The sequence below is a fragment of the Polypterus senegalus genome, chromosome 6 (genome assembly GCF_016835505.1).
Source record: "Polypterus senegalus isolate Bchr_013 chromosome 6, ASM1683550v1, whole genome shotgun sequence".
NCBI lineage: Eukaryota > Metazoa > Chordata > Cladistia > Polypteriformes > Polypteridae > Polypterus > Polypterus senegalus.
In genome coordinates, this window is record NC_053159.1 from 64,105,796 (window position 1) to 64,120,596 (window position 14,801).

The following is a 14,801-nucleotide window of genomic DNA, read 5'->3' on the forward strand; positions in this document are numbered from 1 at the left end:
CATTTTTTAAAACAAGTACAGTTGTTTTTAACCTATGGGCTAGAAACTGATTTTTAACTGCAAAATAAAAAAAGGAAAAATGGTCCTTATTAAAAGAACAGGCCTTTGTGAGCAGCATTGCCTTGGCTTGAAGGGTCAGTGTCACATTAATGAATATTATGGCCTTTGAAGGTGGAAGCTTTCCTATCTTTCTAGCAAGGAAATGCAACTTTTCTAGGGCCAGGGTGGCTTCCAAAATAGTGAGAAATACAAAAGAACATGAAAAAATAATGCTAATCCGTAGAAAGCAAAGCCCAAGTGGTGTCCACATGTTTAGCTTGCCTGTTACATATTTTTTAAATATCTAAAGCCTAACTTATACAATACAGTATTGAAGAGAATTTTAAACATTGAAATGGTACAAGCAAATTATTTTTCGAATGTTTTTATTACTTTGTCAATTTAAATTTTCTGCTTAAAAAAAATCAATGAATGTCTAGAATGATCACTGAGCCTTGTATTTTACTTAAATATAAGTGTTATTTTATTGGATTATTCTACTGTATTACTAAATACTAATCTCAAATTTTAAATAAAAAAATAACAAAACCTGCAGATGAATGTAAGTATTGGTTATTTGAGACTGGGGATGAGATAAATAAGAGAGTGTATAATGTCAGCTGTGGGTTTCAGTTTGCCGTTTCTTCTAGGATAGCATTAGACAGATTTGTAGAGTCAGTTTCATGTAACAGCCCCCCGATTACACAGCTGGCAGAACGAGGGTGACAAGAGTGGCAGAGACATTTGTGAGTCTGTATGCTGTGCCAGGCAATTAAAGACACTGAGATCCAAAGCACCCGAACAAAGCAAAAAATGTATTCTTATTAAAGAAGCTGAAATGAAAGAAATGCCCCAGTCTCAAGAATGACCTGCTTGGTGTCTTGTCTCTTCCGACCTTTTTCAGATAATACTCCTGCTTCAGCAGTGGTAAAGATTTAATCCTCCAGGTGTGAAGTTTCTTGTGGTCTAGTGACACCACAGAGTTATATTTCAGAAATATGCAAAAGCATCCCAGGCTCTGTCAGGATGTTATGGAAATGTGAGGCGGAACACACCAATTGTGTGTTTTGGAAGTCAAAGCAAACAAAGTTAACGCTTGATGTAGTGTTGTGAGGAGCAGAATCAAATTACATGTAGGGTTATTCCTCTGCCTCTTCTTTTTGGGATTGCCTTAATGTGATTTTCATACAGAGCTTCATGTCCTATCCTCTGAAGTCTCGGTTAAACTTCATATTCACCCAAAACCTGCTTGAACTAATCTACTCAAGTCTTAGTTTATAGCTTAATAAACGTAGCAAAATGCTTTGTTGCTAAGCTCTATGACTGTGCATTTAACAGGAATAAAAAACAGCAACAGCAATAATACATGATCTTATAAATATCAATTGTACCCACAAGGGGGCACCACTGAGCCCCAGAGCAGATACCTACTCCAACACCTTCTTTACAAGAAAAGTAACAACAAACACACCAAGCACAATCCTCCATCCTCCTCCAAGAGCTTAGCCCACTGCCTCCTGACTCTGACTCAATCCAAATGAGGCAGCGGCAGCTTCCGGTCTGTTGTCCCAGTCATCTGGAGCACTTCCATGTTGTGTGGAATCCAGGGCAGTCCTCCCCCAAAGACCCTGACAGGGTTGCGTTTCCAGACTCCATGCAACCCTGCGGGTGTCCTAATCTGCTTTTTAGCCCTGAGGCACACTGTTACCTGCAGTGTGGGAGAACAACCTGCACCTGGTGAGTGCATTCTCCTCATCCTTCCATTATGCTCTCCTGGCCGGGTACGAATCCTTCCATTATACTGAGCAGGATGCCTGTTGTCCCTCTTGGGCACCCACACAAAAAAGATCATTATGGTAAATGAAAAAAATGGGATGCTTAATAAATAAGTGAATAGGATATCATGCATTTCTAGACACCTTCCTCATTCAAAATGCTGATGGACTGTGCAGAAACAGTTTCTCCTCGGTCTCTCTAAATGCCTACATTTACTAAGTGACAACAATTCCTTTATGCAGTGCTTCACATGAGGTAGACTTTTACTTTTTCTAAAGATTTTTCCTGCCTAATACATAATGATATAGGACTAGACACCAGCCTCCAGTGACCCCGAGATAGATTAAGTGGGATTGAAAATGTCATGTTGTGTTATAGAGCACATTTCTTCAAGACCTTCATCCCCAAGTGCTTTACATTCCTGGCATACAAAAACAGAAGAATCAACTTATGACAGCATTGGTGTTTTGGATGTGCCTATTTTATTTATCTTTTTTTCATTTTCTTCTAAATGCCAAATATGATTCTTAAATATGATTGAGAAAAAAGCAGAAAGGCGGAAGTGACTAAAGATTAGGCAAATTTCATTTACTGAATGAAAGTAGTTGAAATTGTGTTCTTCAATCTGCAGGACCACATCTATTTTTCCTTTTTTTCTTTGTGTTTTTTCCAGTTGTCACTATTTTTGTTTAAAAAAAAAACTTGTATGGAATTTCTAAGCACCAATGAATGTCATGGATGAGGTTTTGTTTCAACAGGCTGTCTGCTCAATTTGTGGCTGTAGCCGCCATTAACTTAGAACTTTCAATTCTCTGCCAGGTTCACATGAGTCCAAAGAGCCCATGTTACGCTGATCAGGGTATCTTGTAGGGACCTAATATCCTGGCCCCCCTCCTGTTTTGTATCTGCTATTTGTAGGACATGGAAGCAGAGGACAGTGAGCTTTTCATAATAGAGAAGAGCCAACATAACATCATAGACTCATCTGCTTCCTGCAATACATACGGAAACAGGGCCTCCGCTAGTGAGAGATCCCTCCAGCAAGTGCAGCCATTGACAAATGTTCTAGCGATGGCCAGACAAGGACTACTTATGAGCACTGTGGATTTTAATATTCATTCATTTTCTGGAATAATCCATCTATTTTTAAATCTTCTTTCTCCATTTTCAGAAATGTCTGATAATGCCCTGAGCAAGCTTTCTACCCTGGTCCTTCCACTAAGAAGGCGAGCCAGCCAGGCAAGGGTGCAGCCATCTGCCAAACTACCCAAATGAGCTTGGTGGATTAAATGGTCTCTTGTCATTTTTGATTTTAAGATTTTGTCATGTTTGTGAAGCAGGACCGCTTCCACTATCCCACTGAAGAACTCAAGTGAAGGGCATTTCCTTCTTATATAAGATTTAAAATCAATGTAGCTTTAGAGTTCCGAGTCCGTTCTGCAGATACCATCAGTCACGTCAATTCCCAGGCTAACAGTTGTGGTTTTAAAGCTGCTTCTCTGTCTCTCTATTTCTTTCGTGTCTTTGCACCAATGATCAACTTTCTGCTGCATGTGTTGCCATCTCCTTTCTTCCTTTGATCATTGACACAAAACGTTGTGCATGTGGGGCTATACCTTGACCATTCTTTTTCTTTTAGCTCATTTGAGTTATTTTTAAACTTGTTTGAAACAGTTACTCCACCAAGACACAAAAATGTTTAAGTCCAAAATCTGGCAGAACTATAAAATGGCTCATGCCACGTAGCATTAACTTTTTCATCTCTTACACCAACATAATCTCTCATTCCCTGCTTTCTGTTAAATTATGCTGCATTTATCTCAAACATTTTTACTAATAACTAAAAAACCTATCCAGGCACAGGTGAAGTCCATGCCACTACTGCTCAGCAAACCAACTATGAATCCCACAACTTGTTCTTGTCTGTTTGGAGGTGACATGATCTTACTGTATCTACAGAGGCTTTTCTATGCGGAATCCAGTCTTCCTACCACATTCCAAAGATGTGTGCATGGGGTTAATTGGTGAATCTGAAGTGACCCTGTACATGTGTGAGCAGGCCGTCCAATGAAAGGGCATCAAAGTCAGGATTGGCCGATATGCTGCTACGACAGGCCCAGTCTCCCTGTGACCCAGAATAACATGAAGTAGGTTTGAAAATGCCGTGTGACTCATCTAAATCTCCTTTTGGTTATTATTAGAAGGATGTGTAGGAGTACAGTACATACTGTAAGTAATGACAGCTTTAGTCTACAAAATAACAATTATTCCATTTGAATTATGGAAATGCCTAATGGGTGACAGCTGTGGTAATGTTTTGCATGATTTTTGTCTCTCATTTCATACAGTTATTTTTTATTTAGTTTGTATGATTAAAGTACCATAAAAAGTATTCACTCCATTGGAAGTTTTTTTTCATTTTTATTATTATACTAGCAAAATACCTGTGCTTCGCAGTGGAGAAGTAGTGTGTTAAAGAAGTTATGAAAAAGAAAAGGAAACATTTTAAAAATAACGTAACATGATTGTCAGTGTAATTGTTTTGTCACTGTTATGAGTGTTGCTGTCATCAAGGATTTGATTATCATTATTTCTTTCAATCAGGTTTGTATTTGGAGGATGTGTTGTGTTCAAGTTACATTCTGTGTTTGTCAACCATTGTAAAGATAACAGATTTAATTCATCGAAGTGTTCACTACCCAAATCGGTACTCGTGAATCTAAGATGTTTAACAGGCATTCACGGTATTAAGTTGTGGATTTGCCTTTGAATATTTAGTGGCAGCGTGTCTATGAACTTAATTTAAACTTAAGCTTTACACCTTGCTTTCCTATTGATATGTCTGCAAAGGCTTGTTCAGCTTCAGAGGGTTGTTCCTTTCTTACTGAATCAACAAACAGCTCATCTTCCTCTTTATCTGAGACATCACACACTGCATGCACGGGTTTACCTTTCCCAGTCCTGCAAACTTTAGCAAAGTGGTTCAATTTACCACATTTTTTACACTGTCTTCCTTTAGCGGGACATTGACTTTTTCCACCGTGTGCTTTGTTTCCGCAGTACCTGCACTTATGAATATGCTCATATGTGTCACTCGCTTCATATTCTTTTGCTGCCTTCTCAATTGTGTAATGCGTTTTTTGCTCAGCGCTCTTTGGAGGTCTTGCTTTTGTGTGCGTACTGTGTTCATAGTCAGTTCACGTGAGCCGCTCGGAGTACATGCATCGAAGGTTCTCGGCTGTGGTTGTGCTATCTCGCACGATCTTGCGATGTCCACGGCTTTATTTAATGTTAGCTAAGACCCAGCACTTAAAAGTTTCTCCCGCACTTTCGCTGAGTTTGTGCCAAACACTATTCTATCCCTGACCATCTCATCTTCGTTTGCATAAGCACAGTCCTTCACCAGCAATTTTAACTCCGTTACAAAGTGATCAAAAGTCTTGTTTATACCTTGCGTCTTCTCACTAGACTTGTATCTTGAAAATCGTAATCGTCTTAGGCATGACAAACGCCTCGTAGCGGCAGCGTGTCTATTGGATTGCTGGTGACGGACGGCCTTATATGGGTAGGCACTTAATTACGTGGGAGGCGTGGAGAGGTACGCAATATAGGCAGGCAGCCAACTACGTGGGAGGCGTGGTGATGGGTGATGCAACTCCGCCTCACACGGCGACCGAGCTGCAGGCTATGGCGGTATATATGTACGTAAGTAGGATTCAGTTATGACCGTTACGCGTAGAATTTCGAAATGAAACCTGCTTAACTTTTGTAAGTAAGCTGTAAGGAATAAGCCTGCCAAATTTCAGCCTTCTACCTACATGGGAAGTTGGAGAATTAGTGATGAGTGAGTGAGTGAGTGAGTGAGTGAGTGAGTGAGTGAGTCAGTCAGTGAGGGCTTTGCCTTTTATTAGTATAGATGAGATTGAATCTTAGTGAATTTTATTTGGCTTTTCTCACACCGATCGACAGAAAATCTTTATTGTCAAACTGAAACTAGATTGCTTCAATGTGGTCTAAATGAATTACAAATATAAAACACAAAACCATTGATTGTATAAGTATTTACCCCCTTTAATATGTCATTTTCTAACCCACTTCATCCAGACCAGCGACGCTGGATGTACTGGAATAGCATGTACTCTATAACCCAGGGGTGCCCAACTCCAGACCTGGAGGGCCGCAGTGGCTGCAGGTTTTCATTCTAACCCTTTTCTTAATTAGTGACCTGTTTTTGCTGCTAATTAACTTCTTTTGAATTCATTTTCTTTGACTTGACTCTTGAAGACTCAGACCCCTCAATTGTTTCTTTTTCCTTAATCAGCAGCCAAGCAATAATGAGATACAAAATGAGCCACAACAGGACCAGCAAACTGTGACCATCATACAATATCCGAGAATAAAGAAAGGTGAAGGTCCCAGGAATGCTGATCTGCTCTTAGAAAAGAGAAAATCCACAATTACAGAAATGTCTGCTATTGCACAATGAGAGCAGCAACAAGCCATGGAATTAAAGAACAAGTTTAATTAACGACAAGACTCAGTGCCTCATTAAGCAACTGGTTCGAGTCAAATTGGTTGGAGTTTGAGGCCCTGACTTAGTTGGCTCACTCACTTCACATTTCACTTCTGTATGGGTGCCATTTAAGGAAAGAAATGAAGCAATTCACTAGAGGTGTGGGAACTGTCATACATAGAACAGTCTCATTTGTAGCATCAGATGTAGTATCTGATCCAGAAGGGAGATATGTGATTGTCATGGGCAACTTATTTAACTATAAAGTGAATTTGATAAATGTTTATGCACCCAATGTCAATGATAAGGAATTCATGCAAAATGTATTTGCATCCATTCCCAATGTGAACACTCATAAAATTATAATGGCTGGGGACTTTAATTGTGTTTTACAGTATATCCACTCTTAGATAGGACTCCTGACACAAGGGGATGACATCTAACACTGCAAAGACAATTACACAGTTTGTAACTGACCACAACCTATCAGACCCCTGAAAGTTTTTTAAGCAATTAGATTCAACCATAAACTCATTTATTTGGAACTCAAAACATCCACGTATCCAAAGAGCGACCCTACAAAGACCTAAGGCAGAAGGTGGCATGGCTCTACCCAACTTTTCAGTTTTATTACTGGGCAGCAAACATACAAGCTATAAAAACCTGGACACAAATAGATGAACATACACAGGCCTGGTCCGCAATAGAAATAAAATTCTGCAGTACTTCTCTATATTCCCTGCTTTGTGCCCCAATAAATGCAAGTTATCACCAATATACTAACAACCCAATTGTGCTTCACTCACTCAGAATATGAAACCAATTTAGAAAGCATTTTAAGAAGGAGAATCTTTTATCTGTGGCACCTCTGTATGAGAACTACCTCTTTCAACCCTCACAAACATATGCAGTTTTTAATATCTGGAAAAAAATTGGGATTAAATCACTTAGAGATCTTTATATAGACAACATCTTTGCATCCTATGAACAATTACATTCCAAATTGAACTTTCCAGCAACACATTTCTTTCACTATCTTCAGATTAGAAACTTTGTTAAACAGAACCTGCCTGATTTTCCTCATCTCACACCTTCCTCCATGCTGGAAAAAATATTGCTCAGCTTCAAGGACTCGGACAGCAGTTCTGCAATATATAAAATTATTTTACAGTCCATCCCTTTCAAAGATCTAAGAGGACAATGTTGAAAAAGATCTCTTAATCAACATATCAGAAAAGGAGTGGAAGGTAGCAATGCAGAGAATTCACTCGAGCTCCATATGCACAAAGCATACAATTATTCAACTCAAAATTATATAACGCTGCAATCAAGCTCTAGCCCCCTGGGTCACATGTTTTGGGCCTTCACCGAATTAACATCATTCTGGACCAAAATTTTTAATTACCTTTCAGACAGCCTTGGTCTCACAATCCCTCCTAACCCATTAACATCTGTGTTTGGTGTTCTTCCAGATGGGCTTAAAGTGGAGAAGGACAAACAAACTGTGATTGCCTTCACTACACTATTGGCACATAGACTTATTTTGCTAAACTGGAAGAATCCTAACTCTCCTCTGTTAAGTCAGTGGGTAACTGATGTTTTATATTAATTGAAATCAGAAAAAATATAATTCTCACTTAAAGGATCTGTACAGAACTTTTTCAAAACCTGGCAGGATCTAATCAATAATATTTTAGAATAAGCTCTTAAAGCATTGAGGAAGCAGATTCTCTCCAGCTTTCTTTTACTTCTCCATTCATCTTTATCCACCTATTAAACTCATCAATTTAGGTATGCTTACAAGCTTTAAGTTTTACTCTGTTGGCCATGCTCTCTTTCTCAGGGATGGAGGTTGATTTGTTTTCAGTCCTATTTTTTGTGAAAATTGATCTATTTGTATGGAATTATTACAATAAAATCAATAAAATTTGATAAAAAAAAGAAATTAAATGAAGCAATTCAGAGGAACGATGAAGACATTCAGGGAAACATTTCTTAAAAAGCAATTCAATTAAAGTTAATTCAAAAGAAGTTAATTAACAGCAAAAACAAATCACTAATTAAGAAAAGGGTCAGAATGAACCAGGACTCCAGGACTGGAGTTGGGCACCTCTAATCTAATGTTATACCATCCGTATTGTGTTCACTGTCATATTTGTATTTATTTGTTAATGTACAAAAGCTTATTTTTGATATTGTGTTGATATGTTTTAATGATATGTTGTGGTAAACCCTGCTGACAAACCAAATTTCCCTCTTAGGACAATAAAGAGAAATACATCTGTGCACTTTGTTTCCTGCTGCCACCACCCTGGCTTTTTTTCTCAAGAGCATACCCAGTCTGGACCGATGCTGTTCCACAATTTCAGCAGAAATGTTTGCCCACTGAAATAGTAAGACATGTTTAAATGTTCTTTCTTGTTCAACACCACATTAAGATTATTATGAAGTCTGAATGTTTTTGGTTTTTATCAATTACCAATTGCTCTTTTGCCTTGTCTGTTCTCTTTCTGTATGAAGATGGCAGATTCTCCCTTAGTCTTTGTGGGATTCTCTCGAGGTTCTCTGGTTTTCTTCTCACATCTAAAACATATTGGTTATGTTACCTGCATGACGTCAGTGTGTTTTATGATGCAGGAGTTCTTCCCAAGCAAATTTCTCAGTGTTTTCAACACTGGTTAGGAAGTAGGCCAGTATTCTCACTGGTGCACCCATCAGAGGCACACTAAATTTGATCAAGTTTTGACTCTCATCTGCTGGCTTCAGATAGGAGGCCCACAAAAAGAGAAACTGGCCATGCAAATGAAAGTCCAAAAATACTACACCCAATACCCCCAACGGTAACCACCAAACATTGGCTGTAAATGAGGTGCAGACAGAGAATATAAAGTAAAAGACTTATTTCAAAATATTCTGTAATACATTAAAGCTCAAAAGAGTAATAAAGGCAAAAATGGCTTTGCCTGAAGCAATATGATAGTAAAACAAAAGAAAATCCAACAACAGAACAGATGTCAGAAATCCAGTAATCAATAAAGAGAAAGAAGAAGAAGAAATCAATAGTGTAACACACAAGAGAAGTCATCAACATATGAGATAGTGAACTGCATTAGACCAGATGGTCTCCATAAGTCTTTTTAGGGCTGGAGAAGGTTCAAACATGGAGACAGACAGGAAGCCCCGCCTCTTGGGGAACCACCCAATAAGCACAGAGGACCTGATAGAACATGTGACCTAACACAGAAACATAACTACACCATAATGAAAAATGATACACAGTACATAAATAAATATAATAAAGTTATAGGAAATACTTAAATTAAAGAAAGAATATATAAAAAGGATCTTAAACAGAGAATACAGAACATAAACAAACAGAACCATAACAGTGTATATGTTTCACTTGGGGTGTGTGTGTGTGGAAGAATCATTTTAGGGTAACAGAGTATTCATCTTAAAGAAATAGCATAGAGTGTTAATAAATGTCAGAAATCAGATAAAGGCCAAGTGAACAACAAAATGTACTGAAAAATGACTAAGAAGCCAGCATATGTCCTGTAAACGAGAATGGACAGTTGTTATGTGCACAGCAAATTTCAAGGGTGGTGGCTCAACTCAAAGGTATAAGAAGAACGAGAATATAATATAATAGACTTTTATTTTATATAAATCATTTGGGTGTAAAGCAATGAACCAACCAGAGTAAAATGTATTCATTGATTGACACTGTATGTAAATTCAATAGTTTATAAAATGAAACTCTAGTCCGTGTTTCTCCCTGAGAGAAGAAAGATTCCAGTCAGTCATTTCTCTGACATTCTGACGATGCTGTAATGGACTGCTTTAGAAGAATGTTCCCTCCAAGGCATTTTTCAGAAGAGTAATTAAAAGATACAAGGAACAGCTCTTCTCCAGCCTGATTACTGATTTGTCCTGTTAGTAAATGTTTCTTTCTTTGATAAGATGTTAAATTCCTATCACTTGTGTGTACAGGGGTCCTACTCGGTGTTGGTTGCTGCCTTTTACTTATTTCTACCAGACTGCCCCTTTATTGCCCCTACTAGCAATATAATAGGTGTAAACAGGTCTTGAAAATGGCTGGGGCTGGAAAAATGACTACTATTTTGCTTTGTAACAGCCTCAATAAGATGTGTGAAATGATAAGAATAAATGGATGTGAAATTTCACCACATTTAAGTGGGACCTTTTGCTGAGTCAACCATTATCCCAATCTGCAGCTGCCATCTTTCATTGATAAGTGCTTTATTGCCAGAGAGGTGGCAGGTTTTCTTCCAGTTTCAGACAGAACTGCAAATTACTGAGTGCTGGCCTCTTAACAACTCCAAAAATAACAACTTGTACAGTTTGTCTTTATGAAAATCTAGGCAAATACAGTGCTGGGCAGTCAAGTTTATCTCCCTTCAATCCACTGCTTGCTAAATTCTGTCTAACTGGCAGGTTTGGGTGATGACATGGTGCTGCTCTGGTCACCTGTGTTTAAAATTCCACCTGGCCACTGTTAGCGTGTACCGTTCATACTCTCCCTGTGGTCAAATGAGGCTTTCTCTGGGCTTTTGGCCCACATCCTAAATACACATGTGATAGGTTCACTGCTGACTCCCAATGGCTCACTGTGGACATGTGGCCTGGGATGCAGTGAACTTCTGTACTAATTTGGTGTCTGCCTTGTACCAGGGCTATTATGATATGCTTCAGTCCCCCTGAAAAAAACAAATTACGTTAAACAAAATAGGGAATGGGTGTCAAGGTTTAGAACTTCATTACCTAATTCCGTAAGTTGGTTGCCTTAATATTTTAATGGCTTAAATTATTATTGTTAAAAATAAAACTACTGTAATTACTTGAAATGCTTTGGTCATTCATTTTCTGAACCTGTTTAGGCCTATTTTAGGGTCATAAGAAAGTGTATCTTTGCAGCATTGGGTACAAGACAAGAACCGATCCAAATGGAATACCAGTTACCCTCAAGGCATTTACACCCTCTCACACACACACACACACACTACACTGAGTCTATTCAGAGTCAACAGTTAACCTTACCTGCATGTCCGTGAGCTATGGGAGGATAAGTGGAATAAATTCACCCAGACACAGAGAGAATGCACAAGCTGCACACTGGCAGTGACTGGGTGAGGATCTGAACTCAGGACTCTGCCACTCAAAAACGCAGGGCCAGTTCACATCACTGTGCTAACTTTCTTGTGAGTTGGGGGTTCCGGGGAGCTGCAGGCTATCCTGGCACCAATGAGTACAAAGCAGTATACTGTGTTATTGAAGGATGAATTTGTTACTAGATTGGCCTACTCTCACACTTTAATATCAATGTACACACATAGAGAACCTATTGAAACAATTATGTATGAGTAATGCCTAACTCTCAGTCACTCTGTAGTATTCCACATAGGATCCTAGCCATATAAATATGTATGACTGATGCCTAAGCTGCCTGTTACTCCTCAGTACTCCACAAAGAGGCTCATCGTTGATGACAATAATAATGTACAGGTTTCCCCACAACACAAGAAGGCTCATACACCTTTTGGTTGCATGCCACTTACCAACCAATGGTGTCTTACTTTTACAGAAGTTGTTCTTCAAATAGAGGTGCAACCTCTTGACCTGGATTAACCCTTCACGAATGAGCTAATGCCAACCTCCCCCTGAACCTAGTGCCTAATATTTTTTTTGTGATACTTTAATCACTCTAGATATAAAGACAACATATGGAAATGAAAATGCAATGCATTATTTATTAAAGTATAGTAATACCAAATAGAAGAAAATATAATAAAAAATAAAGTAAATATCAAAGTTTGGATAAGCTTACTGAAATTCCGTAATATTAAAGGTGAATGTTGTCCTGACTTTTACAATTCAGCAATCAGCATGATGCATAAGTTATGTTCTCTGAATGTCCAGATGAAATGGTCTCTCTGTCTCCTTCTGTTGTGTTCCCCTCTCTGACATCACTTCCTCTTTCGTTGCCTCTCTCAGTTCTTTGCACAGCCCATTATTTAGGTTGAAATCATGTTTGGGATTCCAGGACATGTGCCATTACACATATGTGATTGGCTAGCAATCCTGGTGATGGATGGCTCTGCCCAAAAGCTTTGATCCTGTACTTATCTGTAGAACCTCTTACCATCCCAATTCTTTTTACTATTAAGTTATAAAACTTGTCTGACCATTTTGGCTAAAAGCACCATAAATTCCTTGGATAATAAAACAGATGCATTAAAGTTATAAATTACTGGTGCAGTGCAGAGACAATTGTACCAGCATATTTTTATTAAAACATATTAGTCCAAAAAAGAGGATGCCTTCAATGTAAATTCCCCTGTAATTAAATGGCCTTAAGAGTCTCATAAATGGCTTTGTTTCTCCTTTATAGTTTATCATTGCTTGTTTGAGCAAACTTAAAACTTAATATATGTTCTGTAGTTTAAAAAAGTGATGATTTTTTTTTTCCAGGACAAGCAGAAACGAAAACCCCATTTCAGTTGGATCTGTAAGTCACCCTAAAATGTATTTTGCTGATCTATGAAGCCTTATCAGGCCGCAGTTAATTTATGACAAGAGATGATTGTGTACTTTCTGAGGTTATAAAGAACACTACTCTCATGAGAAAATGTAGGTTTTACATTTAAGCTGATCCTTTTGCCATTGATGATGGAGGGTTGGAAAGCATTGTCATCTATCAGCAGAGATTCTTTTGAGTTTATTTACCACACGGGATGCCTAATGCTATTCAAGTGTAGTCCATGCTGGATATTTTGGTTACAGATGCATACTGTAGGTGCCAAAGTATATTGACAGTCATCCCAACCTGGAGGGAGAGTGGTTCCTTACTCGGATGAGAGGCTATAAGGAAAGGATCTGGATGGACAGGGGTCCCAGCTGGGTTGGTTTTGGGCAGATTTCCTGGCTGCAGAGATAAAATGAAAGAACTGGGAAGGATAGACTGTTTCTTGGGGCTGTGTAGTCCCCCAATTATGCCAGAGAGCAGCATCCCATGAAAAGAGCTCCCATTTGTACACCCACAGGGTAGGGTACATAGGGTGCTGCCTAGAGGGAGTTGAGGGGAGCAGACTCAGACATTTTTAAGGAGTTTCCATCTGACCCCAGATGTGGTTCTAGGATATAACCATGAGGCACCGAAAGTATTGCCAGGTCTGGAATAAAGGGAGTCGCTCAACCTCATCCAGTCAAGTTGGAGTCAGGAGGTAGAGGATAAGGCATGCCCAGTGAAGAGTAGAGGTGAATATTTATTGAATCATGCTTGTGAATACTTGTTTTGGAGAAAGAACCTGAAAAAGGTAATAAAATGAACTTTATTTGAACCCATGACTGTTGACGTGCACCTGTATCTGGAGTCTGGGGTGCACCTTTTGGTCACAATACCAACAAAAGGGCTAAGTCTGAGGTTCCTCCAGTTATTCTGTTTGCCTCCCAATTCCTGATAGATAGATAGATAGATAGATAGATAGATAGATAGATAGATAGATAGATAGATAGATAGATAGATAGATAGATAGATACTTTATTAATCCCAAGGGGAAATTCACATAATCCAGCAGCAGTATACTGATACAAAGAAACAATATTAAATTAAATAGTAATAAAAATAAAAAAAAAATAAAATAAAATGAATGTTCGCATTTACTCCCCCGGGTGGAATTGAAGAGTCGCATAGTGTGGTGGAGGAACGATCTCCTCAGTCTGTCAGTGGAGCAGGACAGTGACAAAAGTCTGTCTCTGAAGCTACTCCTCTGCCTGGAGATGACACTGTTAAGATGGCCTACCATATAAAGTTTCTTGTTGATTTCAAATATGGCTGACTGCAGGCTTCTATAAATTTGTTCAGTGGCTAACTGCTGCCTTGTGTCTAATGGTGTTTGAAATCTTCTTTTGAAAAAATCAATTTCAGAAATGCACAGATTTATTCAAGAAAATATCAGAGCTGAATGTATAGGGTGGTCCAGATCTAATTATGCAATTTTCATTACGCTATAACTTATTAAGTTTATTACATAGAAAATCACCGGAAAAATCCCAGACCATCGAGAAGTGTGCAAACTGACAACATGAAGAATTGTCTTTGCGCCGAGCTGGAATTGTCCCCACATAAATCAAAGTCATCCAGATGATCTGGATCTGCATAATTAGATGTGGACCACCCTGTACTATATGTGATGGGGAGCTGGTATGCTGATTTGCCTTTAGCAAGGATGAGCCTGATTGCCATGGAATAAGACATGGACTTTGTGATTCAACATTCATCAGCTTCAGATTGCTTGTTGTCATCAGAGCAGCATACTGTAAGAAGGTGGCATGGCTTCAATTTCCCATATTTCGCACTAGACTTGCTTTACTATTCCTGTTAAATCTACAGTGCCAACCTTCTCACCACACTTCTCCTGCAGAGCCCCTAACCAATCTGAATAAACACCTT

At 38.7% G+C, this 14,801-nt stretch overlaps 1 protein-coding gene across 1 annotated transcript in view; it reads left to right on the top strand.

Annotated features, from left to right (window-relative positions):
• Positions 1–2,736: 2,736 nt before the first annotated feature.
• The window catches only part of LOC120530624 (taste receptor type 1 member 1), a 44,204-nt gene continuing 32,139 nt past the window's right edge, over positions 2,737–14,801 (top strand). The window contains exon 1 of the mRNA XM_039755045.1: positions 2,737–2,752. Coding sequence (XP_039610979.1) covers positions 2,737–2,752 — 16 coding nt within the window. The remainder of the gene's footprint in view (positions 2,753–14,801) is intronic.